Source organism: Pinus tabuliformis, chromosome 4_2, assembly GCF_031772625.1.
Source record: "Pinus tabuliformis cultivar Carrire ecotype Pingquan chromosome 4_2, CPIR1, whole genome shotgun sequence".
In the NCBI taxonomy this organism is placed as follows: domain Eukaryota; kingdom Viridiplantae; phylum Streptophyta; class Pinopsida; order Pinales; family Pinaceae; genus Pinus; species Pinus tabuliformis.
In genome coordinates, this window is record NC_142304.1 from 163508939 (window position 1) to 163525960 (window position 17022).

Sequence of the window (17022 nt, forward strand, 5' to 3'; positions counted from 1 at the left end):
ATAACAGTACTCTTTTGGATAGAGCCAATATAATTGTGTGAAGTACTCTCATAGTACTCAATCTAGCTAACAACTTAGAATCAATATATAATATATATTATATCTTAGTTTGTATGTTTAGATTGGCACACAAACACACCACTCTAGCACAGATAACTGTCCATGATTCCATGAAAATCATGTGTCTTGTGTGTGTAAGTTTTATGTGCTATGACACAGATGGATGGATATGCCCACTCAAACATAAATAAGCAGTGCTCTGATCAAGGTTTCCTTATATAAATAAAATATAACTGATAATTCCATATACAGAAGCCATTTTGTTTTACCTTATTCTCAAACCCCTCATCATTATGATGAGTTTATATGATAAAACAAAGGGGCTGATATAAGAAACTCTTTCTTCAGAGAGCTAATTAAGGGGATGAATTTAGGATCAAAACCTTTAAGTTCTCCAATATATCATTATATTGCCCCGCTTACACTGGCAATATTGCATTTCCTCTTTCTTTACACACTAATATTTAATGATGATGTTAAGGAAAATAAAATAACCTGGAACACAACCTTTGCTAGTTAAAGAAGATGTTCATATACAGCCACTTCATTGGTATGTCGAGGCCAACAAAAAATCAGGAGATTCTCCAGGAAAGCTCAGGCCAACTTTTCTAGATGACAGCAAAGATTCGTCCCATTGTTTGGCATCATGAATCCTGCAAACTCTCCCTCTGTGATTACTGTTATCCTCCCCTACATTTATATTTACATTTACATCTGAAAGACAGTACATCTGTAAGTGTCAGAATCCTAAATGCCTCTTTAATTAGAGAAGAATAAGTACAGCAGTAGTAGAGTGCAATATCTCCAAATGCACTTATTGCCCTTTATAGATTGATGCTAACAATCAGAGTTGCATGGAAAATGGGAAAAAAAAGCATACTATACAGTCTACTATGTGGAAAGTTAACTAATTACCATGTACAGCAGATGCCGGCAACCCAAAGGAACAAGATACACGTCCGCTCTTTGGTGGAGCCTGAATTACAATATCTTTAATTTCTTTTGATTGCAGATAATTGCATGCTGCAACAAAATTTGTCATGTGGAATCTGCAACGAGTTAAACATTTGGTTAAGCAACCATCTTACAACTGACATGAGGTTGTCGGTTAACATGCCATCCAACTCCATCATTATTATGGACTAGGGAGATACAAGCTTTGTGAGCAAGAAAAATACTACAGTGATATCAACTGCAAACTCCTTTTTTTAACTTTCTTACTTTTCTGGTCGACTACAGATAACAAAAATGGGCTTATGCATAGGATTCTCTTCTAAAGTGTATCCATCTGTAAAAATTATGTGATAGAACCTGTTACAGTATGAGACTAATCACTCTTTGCAGAGCACAGATACTAGAAATAACATATGCAAAATATTGAGACCTAAGAAATTACATACCCAAGTTCACCCTTATCACCATCTTCTTTGTTTATGTACATAAAATTTTCCATATATGAAGCATTGGCCTGCAAATTTTGGACCTGCACAGCAATAGGATTTGAACAGTATTTAGAAGCTGTGATGTGGCCTTCAGTTCATGGCAATTGGTTTTAGAACTTTACACAGTTTACACTCGTTTGGTCACAAATATAAATTCTCAGATCCCTTATACCATAAAACTAATCAGAAAACATCTTAGCCAAGAGGTGCTGAAAAATGGCACAAGTTAACCATCACCCAAGCTGTATTGATCTGCATTAATTTCAATGTAACCAGAGCAATATGCTTTATTTCTCTGCAAAACCATAAGTATTAAACTGTGGTATCACAGTTTAATCATATGCTAAAAGCACTTCAAAGTTAACCGAGACATTGTAGGCCTATCAAAAGCAAGCACAGACAAAACATAACTGATTTTCCCAATAAGGGCAATTCAGCTTCTGAAATAAAGGTTATAATAAGTATATGATATATCCAATGTTTTCAGCATAAAATGGCATGTTTGTATGTCTATAGTGAATCATTTTGCAAGACTAAAGCACAATCTAGTCCTCTGAATGTTACAAAGTTCATTTACTGTAAAAAATCCAACATGAGAAGGCCAACAGACAAAGATCCATAAAGGACAAATATATATAATAATGAATAAGATAGATTGAATGATATGATGAATGACCTTGGAATTTATAGGGCTCAAGGTAACCTTTCATGTAAAGGTATGTCTTTTTGTGATACACCTTTTGATTACTATTAATAATAATATCCAAGTTCTTATTCATTAGATATATTAGGAATAATATTATTTTATATGCATAACATTGCATTCCCTAGTTATGCTTTGCACTCAAAGCATATTAATGTAAAAACTTTCTCTTGTTCTAGCTTGGAATGTCATCTAATGATTCTATGTTCTTTTAAACCTATGATAGTTGAGATACAAGACAATATGATCTTGTAAGCATTGGGCAGAATTGTCGACTTGTAACAGGTCTGACCACTCTAATTTGATTTTTTGAGAACGTTATGTGAAAATTTCAACTATTGCAACAACTAGAAATTATTCTTCTAACTGTATCCCATTCATATCACATCCAAATTTTTCTAAAAGTTTGTTGTATAGTCATTGCATATGGTATATGTAATGATAACGATATCCATGACATAGAATTTCTTGGTTGTCCTCATTTCCCTAAAAAAATTTGGAGCATGCAATTGTACATTTATATTAAGGATATAATTAATAACCATCTCCAATAATTTGAACTTGTTTGTGGGAATTTAGTTAAACATGTGATCTAAAGCTATCTCCAACAATTGGGGTTCAATTGTGGGCTTTGGATAAAAATCTTAAGCACGAATGAAACCATTCAAAAATAGTGAACAAAACAATAAATAAGAAAACTATAAGAGTCTAAAATATTGCTATAATAACTAATCTTCAAATAACTTCTCACTCATCTTATATGATTTTGAATTAATTTTGAATTTTTTTACATCTACAAATGTTAACTTCAAATCAATCACTTCTGTAAAATATCTTATAGATATTGTATCTGTGTCCATATATCCAATTGATAAGTTGTTCACATACAAACATACAATCAAATAATGTTCATTACAATCTATAATTTAACTTTTAAAAAGTAGAATTTCTTTCAATTAATGAAACATTGTTGATGCCAAAATACAAACAGCTGTTAGGATGTACAGGTTTAAGCCAAAGCACTATCATCTCCCAGGGGTCAACAAATTAGTTAGCAAACATGCAATGAAAATTGTAGCTCTAACCTTTGCACGAACCATCAAGAGAACCATAAAAGATAGGAGGTCATCTGTGCAAGGCAACACGCCAATATCCTGATATGCTGTCCAAACAAATGAAAAATATCATTAATGATGAAAAGAAAAATTGTTTTGTAACATTTACAAAATCCAGTGTACATAATATTCATTCACAAGTGCAACCTTGTAGATTAATACATAACCAATCTGAAAGTGTTTCATATATATTATTACGAAAGACCTACATGACCTAAAAAAGCACAATCAAATGTTAACTAAATTGATGTTAGAACAAACAGAAAAAGACAAACACCTAAAACCAAACATCACTTTTCTTTTAACCATATAAAGCTACCATAGGTCCACAACAAAATACAAGAGGAGACAAGCCTCTAAGAAGCAAAGGATGTGATAAGGGTGCTTCAATAAGGAATTTTCTTGAAAGATGGGGGGGCCTAACTGTTACCCCTCATAATATATGAGAGGCATTTGGCATTTTCTAGTCACACTTAGTAAACACATCTTGGTGGCACAGTGATTCAATTTTCAGATACAGTCCAGACTAGGGTTTTTCAAATGATGAATACTGTAGTATCCCTAAGGAAAATTAACAATGATAATCAAAGCATGCATAGCAAAAACACCCACAAAATTTCCACACAAATTAAACACCATGAAACAAGCCAAAAACTGCGCTGAACTGAGCCATCTTATTATAAATGAATGAGGTACACTACTAGTTTGGAAAATATGCACCTGGGCTTGCCCAAGGCAAGCTAGCAAAGCCCAAGTGATAAAATCAACTGCCCCAACTGCTAGGTGGCTATCCCCACAATAGTTCTGCGCTGGTCCCTCAGGAACTGAACTGCTGGCTGCAAAGAATGGCTGATTTGACCCTCCTCTGGTGCTCAAAAAATTCCAGGAAATTAACCCCAGTATCTCCACCAATAACCCACCAAAACCCAAAAAGGGTTTGGCCAAATGCTGACCTCCGAAATTCGGCCCAATTTCCACTCACTCCTCCTGCAGTTGGGTATTTCGACCCACCTGAAAATATCACTGCAAATGGTCACCAAAATGGCTGCAATATTCAGCAATTTCCCCTCTGGAACTACCCCACAAGCTCTAGCCCCCAATTCCTATCTCTCCAAGCTCCCACGTGTGGCACGAAGGTACCACTGCGCAAGCCCACGCAGTTCTTGGTGGTGATTGTGTTGGCACAGCAGTCTCCCACGAAATGAAGCCCTGGAAGCACTCCAAATCTTCAGCAATTGATGGCCATAGGCTGTCCCTGAAAGCCCAACAAAGTCCCAACTCCACAACCAGCTCCTCCAATTCGCTTGGCAAACTCCCTGGTCAAATCAGAAATGATGCAAAACACCTCCTTGGGCTGGCACTCGAAGTCCACCGAAGGTAGGGTGAGATTCTTGCTTGAAAATCTCGTGTGCTCAACAACACATGCAGACTTGACTCTCCGCTCAAGCGTGCTAATCAAGGGTGAATGTTCAAATGATCAAAATTGCCTAGGAATATCATAGGAACATGTCCCTTTTCTAAGTAGTAATCCAAAATTTTGACAAAATTGATATTTCCCTTAGCAATATTGCTAAGTGGGAATATCACAAATACATTTTCAATCGCATTACTCTCATGGTATTGTATAACTGACCACTTTCTCAATGGTAGGTGTGAAATGTTTAAAGGAAAATGGATAGTACAAAGCTAAGTTGCAGGAAACGTGGGTCTAGGGTCCATTTCTGTATGGAAACAAGGAAACTCGTACCGTATGGCCCGGAAACTCGTTTCTGGCCGTACTGGCCCTTTTCTCGAGGAGGAAACGTGGCCAGTACGGCCGGAAACGAGTTTTCGGGCCGTACAACAGAGTTTCCTCATGCAAATTGAATTTTTCTTATTTTTTTTTTATTATGTTGTTTTCTATTTTTTTATTGGGCGACTAAAGTGGCTTCTAGTTGCTTCTAGATGCCTCTCTCAACTTATAAAAGTGACCTTCGCCTCATTTTCTCATCACACAATTGAGCAAGTCGTTTCTCTTGGAGACTGGCGATTTTAGCAAAGGAGAAGAGAGGAAGAGAGCAGTGGTTTCAGCTAGGGCATTTTCAATAGTGAGCAAAGGAGATTTCAGCAGCAAGAGAAAGAGATTTCAGCAGCAGATTTGTAGTGCAGAGTTTTCGACTATGGCATTCTTGGCTTTTGGCTCAGCTACAGCCATAGATCATCTACAACCATACAATAAAGGTTGCTTTTGAGATTTGGATATATAATAAAGGTTGCTTTTGGATATTCCAATATTTTTATTTTCATTATGTGACCATTCATGAGTAAATGTGATGTAAATTTAATCATAATGTTTAAATGTAATAAATTATAATGTATCATGTATGCTTTATGATTGCACATAACATTTCTTAAATGTCCTAAATTCTATATATATATATATATATATATTCGCGTTTCCCCATTTCCAAAATTTGGGGAGGTCGTGTTTCGTACCCGTCCCCGTTTTGGAAACTCGTACCCATTTCCCCGTTTCGTGCAACTTAGGTGCAAAGCATATGTTTATACCTGGAGAGGCTATTAGGATCATATTGATTGTTGATTCTTAGAACTAGAGTTGTTATGATGACATTCAGTTTATGTTTTTTTTTTTTTTTTTTTTTTTATGTTACTCGGGGACGTGTCCCACACCCCCGAAAAACCCTTTGTCCCACAAGTTTTAGCGTTTTTGAGACATAGGAATGGATTGGGAAAGTCCTAAAATGCTCGGGCACATCATCAATGATGTGTGGACTTTTACATCATTCCCATTCCATCCCTCGCTCAACACGAAATGGCTAGGGTATGACTAGCCATTCCTCGATGCCACCCATGGCCTGTGTTAACCATTAAACGAAAATAAAAATAAAAAAATAAAAAATCAGGCAGTATTTTACCCTTTCACTGTGTTACACTTTCGTTGCTTTGCCATCATTCCCTCGCACTCCAGTTATCTCCTACAACATAGGCTTGTTGTAAAAATTAGTTGCAAGTTGCAAGTCAAGGACTTCTTCTCGTTCATAGGTCGAGGGCTTCTTCTCCATGATCGTGGGCTTCCTCTCTCTATATTTCAAAATTCATCCCTTCTCTGTTTCGCTAGTAGGTGAATTTCGTCGAGTGTACCACCCAATCAAGCCAAGTAAGCCAACTTTCCATCTTTTTTCCTTAAAAAAAATAATTTTCTTCTAAAAATTAATGATTGAAATCCCATAGCATTTCACATGGACATCTCTTCTGTAATGTCCCTTCTTAAATTATTTTGGAATAGGATTAATTTCTACATTTTTCGGGCCGATTTTGGGGGTGATGGGGCCCATTCGATTTTATTAGGAGGCTAGACTTAGTAGAAGTTATTTCGATGTGGTTAATTTGTACGTGGGGGCCACCCACACTAGCATAATACACATTCCCTAGTTCGAATTGCATGGAGGGGAAATTGATGGTTAAGTGAGGGACCCATGATGAGGGAAAATGGAGGGTAAAGTGCTCCACGAAATCTATATAAGGAAGGCAACTCTCCTCATTTGAGCATCTTATCTTTTGACATATTGAACTCAATCTTAGTTGCTCGAGCTGCTTAGCCGGGTTACTGTGCTGTTTAGCACACGAGTGTCTCCGAGCGGAGATTTCAACCATTGCTTCAATGTACTTCAAGTGCCAGCCCTAGAAGGGAGTTCTTATTCATCTCATTTCATAGCAGCAACAGAGTGACGAGTTACAACAACTATAAGTCGAGTACCAACAACAGAGGGAGTAACAACAACGCAGGGATTGTGCAGTCATAGCGTGAGGCACTCTGGAAAGTTGGGGAGACAGGAGCATCCTTCATCATTTTCAAGAGTATAGAGGGCAGTTACAGACAAAAGGGCCATACTACACGCAACTCTCATTTCATCACACGCAGAACTGTGTCATCTCCTCCATGACTGCGCAGTCATTGGAGTGAGACTCTTTGGGGCAGCCCAATCCAGGGGAGTTTGTAGCTGGGGTGTTGGGAGATCATTTGGAGGGGCTATTTGAGGAGGATTCCTAGAGTTGGGAGAGAAGATATTGTCAGGATCAGTGACAACAACAAAATTCGAAATTGGAGGAGGGCCAAGCTGTGAAGGGTCAATTTTTGAAGGTTGGAACCAAGGGAGACCCTTTTTGGATTTTTATGGGTTTTGGGCAACGATCACACTCCTAGTTTTATAGAATTTTCTAGGCAGAATTAAGGGGTCAAACAAGGGTCCCAATTCAGCTAGCAGCTAGAGGAGCTAAGGGCAATTTGGGCCAAAGATCCGAGGTCAACATTTGGCCAATTCCTTTGTGGGTTATTCTGGGTTTCTTGCGTAGAGGTTGGGATTAATTTCCCAAAATTTTCTGAGAAACACGAAAGGCTCTAGCAACAGATCATTTCAAGCAACAACACCTTTCTAGGCAGTAACAACGGAACTCTTGGGCCTGATTACCAGTAGATTTGATGAGGGTGTTCCATTGTTCATTTTGGGATTTTTCTAGCTTGCCTAGAGCAGGCCTAGGTGCACACATTCTAGCACCTTGTTGTATACCTCTTCCCATTTAATAAAATGAGTAGACAACATAGTTTGGTTGCCAGTTTTGTGGTCTAATGCTTTGACTTAATTTTATGGTGTTGTTTTTATTGTTCGCTTTGCATGGCACTATCTTTCCTAGTTTGGAACATTACAGTGGTATCGGAGCATGATCTTGGCCCAGCTATGGGCAATTAGTCAGAAGATCATGGAAGCTTTGGGTATGTGTGCATAGTGACGGGTGAAACCGCAGACAAACCCATGCCTCAAGGGAAATCCAATATGCAGAAATTCTAGGGTAGAATTCATTGGGACGATGAGAGGTTGGCCCAATTGAGGAGGGTGACAGACCAAACCCATCCTCACTCTTACAACAGAGACATTAGAGGTGAGCAGGTTGTGGGGGTGCAGCCATCTACATCATGTGGGCAAAGCCAACTAGATCAGGGCACCAGATCTCTTGAAAAGGAGCAGGCAGGACAAAGACGGTTAGAAGATGAGATGAGGGGGCGCTTTTGCTAGTGGAGACCTAGCTTTAGATATCATGAGCATGAGGAGGAGGTTGAGCATGATGTTGAGAGCCCACAGGATGGTGAGGAGCACATCAATATACCCGGTGTAGCAAAGGAGCCACCTTTATTAGAGACCTCTTTGATAGCCCCAGTTGACACCTTGGTGGAGAAGATAGAGCCTACACACATAGAGCCATCTGTTGAGGAGGAGCCACCCATGGACGAGATGCCAACAGTTGCTGAGGTATCTGGAGTTATGACTGAGTTTACAAGCGATAGATGCCCACGGCAGTTCCACCAGTTTCAAGCTGACCTTCTAGCATTAAAAAGGAAGGTCGAATTAGTGTGTGAGGCTATTCTGCAATAGAACGAGGAGATGGAGGGCATGAGAGCAATTTGTGCCGAGTCCAAGGCCAAATTGACTCATGTTGAGGAGCAGTTTGATTCCCTACTGGTGCAGCTAGAGTGCACGTTGGAGCGTGAGAGTAGCCCTCTTCAAGCATACATAGACGGGGCTCGCAGCACTGTAAGGTTACCTTGGCCCATTGGACAGAGAGAGATAAAGCTACCTAGTCAGATTTTATGTATTGACTGGGATAGCGAGATGAGAGGACCTGAATTGTACAGGGTGCATCGCCCGCATACTGGGGTCGTTCTATGTGCGGGAGTTCATGCATTCGATCCCTCTCTTGGGGTTGGGTGGCGAGAGATTCTGAGTTGGTACCCGGTGGAGTGGACTATGGAGATGGTAGTGGACCTAGGTGTAGCTCAACAGGAGTTTCCAGGCACTGGGGATGCTGGAAGCCCCGACTGGCATTGGGATTCCGGAGGGACCACCTATCATTTCCCAAGTATACCGATTGACTATGACCTAGAGGGTATAGTTGAACTAGTAGTCGAGCGTGCACCTCCGCCAGGAGAGTTTCGGTCAGCACCAGTGGTCAACCAGTATATGGACAGGGTTCTTGGGTTGACTTGGTACGACGTTTGTACACAGGATCACATGGTGATCAACACACTCTAGCAGGAGTTTGTCGAAGGAGGTGGCATTGACAGCCCACTAGATGGCGCCTTGTATGGAGTTGGGGATTCTTCACTTTTGTTTCAGGCACAAAGGACGCAGAGGAGCAGCACAAAGGTAGCATCACTGCTAACACATAGGGAGATTCACTTCTAAGATCCCTCAGGGAGGATTTGGAGTGAAGATCCATTCACCGGAGGGTATGATGATGCGACGATGGAGGTGATGATACCGGTCAGGTATGGGTCGACGCATAGGGATACAACTTTAGGCCATCTCATTCGGGGATGGGTAGGAGCATCTAGCGTGGAGCATTGGTCTACAGATGGGCATGGAGACGCATGGGGGAGTGCCTCACATCGCATTGAGTACATGCGGGGAGTGACCGGTGCAGCGATATAAGTGGGACAGAGGACGGTACAGGATGGCATAGATGTAGCCGGTGGTATCCAGTGGTGTACGGGGACAGGTTGCAGCATATAGTGGCATGTCGAGGATTGCGGTGTTGCTTGGTGGTGTGCACTGACACATGGTGCAACACAGTGGGCTCTTGGAGCGTTGCCTCTAAGGAGGCATATGGATAGGGGCATTAGGTGTACCGTTGGATGCAGCTCGCCTAGGATCGATGAGGACATTGTTGAGCATCTGGGGACAACATGCTTAGCGGAGACAAGGCTTCAAGGGAGTTATCAGCAAGTCTAAGGTAGAGAGAGTGTTGTTTGTAGGATCACTCTTGGGAATTCCGACAGAAATTTGATTATACTGTTTGGGACATACCCGCCCATCATCCTCCTATGTTGCCAGTCACAGAGTGTTTGGTTGTTTTCCCTTGACACTCTCCATTTAGGCAGCAAGGTATGGGAGGCTCACCCTAGATAGTTGGATGAGATACTGCGTGCCATGAGCCGGGAGGAGAATCTTAAGTTGAGACCCTTGGTAGATGCACAAGTTGTCAGGTACAAGCTTAGGGATGACGTGGTTGATAGCCGAGGTAGCATATATTCCATCCCTGAGCTCACACTTGAGGGACAGTGGATGGTAGATTTCGTCTACAGTAGGGTACCTAGACTCCGAGCAGTGTCGAGGTGTATAATCAGGAGTTGGGATAGCAGATTTCACTGCGTGGTCTCGCAGGAGCAGGGCAGGTTCACAGGCATGAGACCTACTCCTTATACTTGGGGTCCACCCAGGGAATACATACAGGGATCGGAGATGAGGGCCAGATGGGTTCTAGCTGGTAACAACGTTACGCAACGACATCCTATGAGGAGTGGGAGTTATGAGCTCCTCGTATGTTTGGAGAATCTAGGGCTCTGGTTGGCGGGCAAATCACTCCACTTTATGACGAGCAGGGTCATGGCAGAGGATGATTTAGTTCACTTTGGGTTTGACACATGGGGGATCACTGAAACCTCCACTACATGGCGAGGCAAAAGTGTCCTGTTATGGCTCAGAGTTGAGATTGGCAGGGGAGGGGTAGATATTGGCATCATGGGAGATGCCCGAGCAGGATGACCTTGACTCTCACAGGTTTTTCGCCACTAGGCCTCAAGAGGGGAGGATACTGTCTACGCACGATGGGGAGTATGTCATAGTCAGAGTAGCGCAGCAACAGCATGGTGGCACCACTCTGGGACTAGCGAAGCACTGGGGCATCACAACTCTTTACAACTTAATAACCTTTAGGGATGCCCTGGCTACTGCAGGGGGAGACCATATAGATCTTTCAATGGGCTTTAGCGAGTCACTAATGGAGTAGGTGTTAAAATTGGCAACTAGGGCCAAACTCCATGTGGGTCATCTTATTTATGGCAGCTGATATTTTTCTTGGATCCCTCTCATCAAGAGGTGTAGGATTGATCTAAAGATCATCCGATTCCGATAAGTATTTATGAAGATATAAATTTATTTTGATTATGGACAAATTGTCAAGTCGGCCAGCAACTTATGTAGGCTCAGAAGCCCAAGAGTCATGTCTATTGAACCTCTACGTTTTAGTATAAATAGAAGAGGACTTGAAGTCATTTGTCACACACACACTCATTCTTGTGATCTCACTTCATCCTGTTTTGGGTTTGATGAAGATGAGAGCTAGAGGGAGTGTCCTAGGGTATACGCTGCCCTAGATAACATGCCCTAGATCTAAATGTAGTCATGGGAGAATAAGCTCTACGTTGCTCAAAAAGCCAGAAAATCCAAAACTACCGGAAAAGTCAGAACTGCCTGAACAACCGGAAAAGCCGGAATTGCCGGAAAAGCTGGAACTGCCAGAAAAGCCAAAAAAGCCAAAAAAGCCGAAACTGTCGGAAATGCCGAAAAATCTGGAATGCCGGAAAAGCCGGAACTGCAGGAAAAGACGGAAAAGCCAAAAAAACAGAACTGCCGGAAAAGCTAGAAATGCCAGAACTGCCAAAAAAGCCAAAAAATTTGGAAAAGCCGGAACAAATTGCCAAAAAAGCTGGAACTGCCGGAAAAGCCAGAACTGTTGGGAATAGCCGGAACTGCCAGAACTGCCAGGCAGTGTTGTCAAAATCGCGATAATATTGCGATATTATCGCTTCATCGAGATTTTTTCCTGAAGTCGATCCTATCGCGAGTAATACTCGCGTTTTTTTTAAACGCAATTTTTCGATTCTTTCCCAATTTATCGCCGAGGGTCGGGGCAGTGCGGTTTTATAAGGGATGCTAAATGTTCGAAATGCAAATTTTTTTGAAAGAAACAAATAATTTTTGAGTGGGGCAACTTAATGATCAAGTCTAGGCCCTATTATTGATATGCTATGACATTCTCCTTAATCTTCATTTTCATCCTTTTACTTAAATTTTTAACATTACCATGAAATGACTCGGGATGTTTGAGAGTGGTTCTGGCCTCATTGGATTTCATATGGAGAAAGTAGAATTTTAGATTTCATTCAAAATCTAGCAGACTTATCAGTTTTTTAAGATTTCAGGATTGGGAGATTGTAATGTTTCCAGGTGACACCACCTGCCCGGGCTACCCCTGCCACCAGTAGAGGACGTGGTCTACCTCCTATAGCTCCTACTTCTAGTTCTTCAACTTCTAGAGCACAACAAACTCCACTGCCAACTCCACCAGCACCAGCATCTACATCTAGAGGGAAAGGGAAAGCTGTGGCATTTTCTCACAAGAGGGGCAGAGGAAAGCAATAGGATTAGACTTTAGTTATTTTCTTCATTTTATTGTACATGACATTATGACATGATGAGATACATTATTATATTTTTTGTTGACATTTTGAGGCTGAGTTGGGTCTCAGGAGTCGGGACTTACTATTCAGGACATGATTCAATGTTATGTGTGATTTTAGCACTAGAAATGATATTAAACATCTTATATATTAGTTCTTTTATCATATTTATGTGTCAATGTATTTATTTTATGTTGTAGATGGTTTAGATATTAAAAAAAATTGAAAAAAAATGAATATTTTTGTACCAAACGATTTTTTTCTGATTATTCTGATTATTTCCCAATAATTACGATTTTTTCCGATTTTTTCCTCGCACCGATATTATCCGATAACTATTAATGCAACATTGCTGCCGGGAACTGCCGGAACAGCGAGAGCATCTGTCTCCGAAGGAGAGCAGCATGCAAGGGACAACTAGCTAACATTGGGACAGTTGTATGATACTTAGCAACAAATACACCAAGCATGCAATGTTTCAACAAGCATGCAAGGGACAACTAGCATGCAACAACAAGCATGCTAAGGACAACAAGCATGCTAGGGACAAGCAAGCAAGCAAGGGACAACAAGCAAGCAAGGTGCAGCCAACACATAGGTCAGAATGGCAACATGGTGCAGCAATTGCACATAATGCAATACAGTGATGGGTACAATCATGATTAAAGAAACGTGATGAGATGCAGCATAGTGATGATGGGTGCAGCGCGGTGAGGTGCAACATGATGACGAAATGCAGCGCAACGATAGGTGAAGGAGTCACCTTGGAGAATTAGTTGAAGCAACCTATCTTCAACTGATCTCATGTATCATCTTCTTAGAGATGATCTATGCTCTTATCTAGATAAGTCAAAGTGTTGACTTCTGTTGTAAATGTACTATCTCTCTCTCTCTCTCAGTGCTAAACTAATGAAGAACATATAAGAAGAATTGATCAAGGGTTTCCCCACATTGGGGTTTGTCCCTGGCTAGCGCCACATCTTGTGTCCTCTTGTCTTGGCTTGTCTTCTACGATTTATATTTATGTTCTATCTGCAGTTTACTTTAATGTTGATGTGATTGCTAATCTGGAAAAGATATTGAGCTAACTGTGAAAATTGAAATAAATTGCTCTAGCATAGAACATACCTAAAATTAACATGGTATCAGAGCTGAGGTGAAGACAAAGCCCAAGAAAGAGTGAAAGAGCAATCACCGAACACAGTTGGGAAAGGACAAAAGGATCAGTGGATTCCTCATCCCTCTTCAAATTCACCGAGGGTGAAGTCGAAGCAGAGAATATTATCAGAATGGCACAACAGAAGTTTATGATGGCCTACCTAAAGATCACTTCATTGGGAAGTTCAGATCTAAGGGTGGAATGAAAGGCGGATGCCTTGGTTGCAATAAGTTCGGCCATTATGCAAAGGAGTGTTCGAATGGCAGAGACACATCTCTTGATGAAGATAAAAATCATTCCAGGGACATCTTCAATGATCAAAGGAATGACAGGTAATGTAGGTCATAAAGGAAATGGTCGACTCTTCAAAACAATCAAGGAACCCCAGGTATGAAGAATCAAATGTTGTTTCTAATAAGATAAAGAAGCGTTATCTTGTATTGGCCCTCTCCTTCAAATTCTTTGGGAATCTGGCTTATTGATTGTAGTGCTTTAAGGCACTTCATCGGATAGATGGGTGCACTCTATAATTTGGTAGAGATGGAAACAATCATGGGACTATACTTGGAGCCGATGCCACCTATCTTGTAAGGGGTGTAGGGAATGTTATCCCTCAATTGAATGAGGGTAACTCAATTCATTTACAGAATCTCTTTTATGTACCTGATCGTAAGAAGAAAGTGGTGTCCATTTCAGCAATGGAAGTCAAAGGTTTCAAGGTGGCACTCATCGATGAAAAGGTATGTGTTTGAAAATAGAATTTTCAAAGATGTTTTTGAGTTCAGGGTTGTATCAAGTTGCAGGAAGTCCACTAGGGACCATGTCCATTGACACATAGCACCGAAGGTCTATGAGTCAGATGGTGACAGGGATGCCTGAATTCAAAAAGAGCATGAAAGTACATGTCTGAGATGTACCAAAGGAAAATCTTACAAGGGGACCATTCCCCTCATGTAGCAGGTCCACAGGTTTGGAACAACCCGAGGAGTTTGAGATTCATGATCGGGAATCTCATGTATACAGGTGGAAGAAAGCCCTCTATGGCTTGAAGCAAAACTCCCCGGGCATAGTATGAGAGGATTGATAGCTATTAGATGAAGCTGAGATTCACTAGGAGTGAAACCAATCCAACTATTACCCAAAGGTTGTGGATGATAGACCTCTCATACCGACACCTTATGAGGACGACCTATTTCAGACAAGTGCAGACCCTCTCATTTGCAGACGTAAGAGGGAGTTGGATTCCGAATGTGGAATGATAAACTGCAAGCCTGTGACTACCTCGAAGATAATAACTTTCAGAAGTTATATGGCAGTGATGTCGAACCAGATTTGGGAAATGCCTCTGAGTTTCATAAACTCATTCGCGTTGATGTTCTTGGTGAACTTCCGTCCGGACATATGTTTTACAGTTAGCATGGTGAGCTCATATTTGGTTGAGCCTCATTGGATTGGTGCCAAGAATCTTCTGAGATATCTTCGGGACACAATCTCTCATGGATTGAGATACATTGCCGAAAATATGAAACTGCATGATTATTCGAATGCTGAGTGGGCAGGCAGTGTGGAGGATCACTAGAGAACTTCTCAGTGCTGGTTCTCTTTGGATTTTGCTTCGATATCATGGATGAACAGGAAGCAGAAATCGGTTGCTATAAGCACCGCCGAGACTGAATACACAGCGACGAGTATGATCTCGTGTGAAGCTGCATGGTTGCAGAAGCTCTTAAGTGAGTTGTTTGTACACATGATGAATACCACTGTGATTCTCTGTGACAACCAGAGGTGGGATTCGATTATTGAGGAATCCCGTATTCGATGATTGCTCCAACAGATAGACATCAGATACTGCCTTATCTAGGATATGGTAAGTCGATGAGCGAGGAGGCTCCATCACATTGAGACTGATGTACAGGTTGCAGACATTTTTTGTCAAAGCCCCGGGGAAAGGTCAAATCTGTAACTTTCTCAAACGACTTGGAGTCGTTGAGAGACCTTCTTATAAGGGTCCTGCATGTTGCATGCATTGAGCTCTAGGAGCTCTGGGGGGCTTGGGGTACTTACTGGAGCAACATACGACCACAGGGCGACTCACCCTACCCTGGTGGTGTGCTATGGAACATGATGATTCGATCTTCTGTGGGCCAGATGATTCGTTCTCCGTGATGTCAGGATGATTCTCCGTGGGCAGGATGATTATGGAACAGGATGATTCGTTCTTCTGTGGGCCAGGATGATTCGTTCTTCGTGGCGACTATGGAACAAGATGATTCGTTCTCCTATGGGCCAAGATGATTCATTCTCCATGGCGACTGTGGAACAGGATGATTCGTTCTCCTGTGGGCCAAGATGATTCGTTCTCCTGTGGGCCAAGATGATTCGTTCTCCTGTGGGCTAGGATGATTCGTTCTCCGTGGCGACTGTGGAACAGGATGATTCATTCTCCTGTGGGCCAGGATGATTCGTTCTCCATGGCAACTGTGGGCCAGGATGATTCGTTCTCCGTGGCATCCACTGACAGGATGATTCGTTCTCCTGTGGACAGGATGATTCGTTCTCCTGTCGAGGCATCCTACCCATGTAGTCTGGGACTCATGGGAAGTACCTCTCATCTGATCAATGAGCAGGGAAATGAGGATAGGGACCATAGTAGTTCTATCGATGGACGCATCATTGTATCTATTGTACTCCCTATGCTAGGATGACCTCCATTGATCTGGGATCAATGAAACTGATCTGGGATCAGTATGAGTGGTTTGAGATACTCTCTTGTGATATTGATCTGGGATCAATAAAAATGACTTCGGGTCAGTAAGAGTGATGTGACACACTCTCTTCAGATGAAACTGACTTCAGATCAGTAGAGAATGGTATGAGACATTCTCGATCGATTCTTCTTCTTCATGGTTCAACAGAGCAAAGCAGAGCTTAGCAAATCAGAGCAGAGCAGAGTAATGCAGGGCACTAATGGCAAAGATAGTACAGTCAGACATATGGATCAGCGGATGGAGTTCTCCATAGTTGAGAGGGAGTGTTAAAATTGGCAACTAGGGCCAAACTCCATGTGGGTCATCTTATTTATGGCAAGTAATATTTTTCTTGGATTCCTCTCATCGAGAGGTGTAGGATTGATCTAAAGATCATCCGATTCTGATAAGTATTTATGAAGATATGAATTTATTTTGATTATGGACAAATTGTCAAGTCGGCCAACAACTTATGTAGGCTCAGAAGCCCAAGAGTCATGT

At 41.5% G+C, this 17022-nt stretch overlaps 1 protein-coding gene across 2 annotated transcripts in view; it reads right to left on the minus strand.

Moving 5' to 3' along the window:
- Positions 1 to 258: 258 nt before the first annotated feature.
- Positions 259 to 17022, minus strand: part of LOC149168690 (uncharacterized) — a 342439-nt gene continuing 325675 nt past the window's right edge. For both annotated transcript variants that reach the window (XM_089428378.1, XM_089428376.1), the window contains exons 8-11: positions 3291 to 3367; positions 1461 to 1543; positions 976 to 1109; positions 259 to 774 (exon numbers count right to left, since the gene is read on the minus strand). In XM_089428378.1, coding sequence (XP_089284504.1) covers positions 605 to 774; positions 976 to 1109; positions 1461 to 1543; positions 3291 to 3367 — 464 coding nt within the window. In that variant the 3' untranslated portion in view covers positions 259 to 604. The remainder of the gene's footprint in view (positions 775 to 975; positions 1110 to 1460; positions 1544 to 3290; positions 3368 to 17022) is intronic.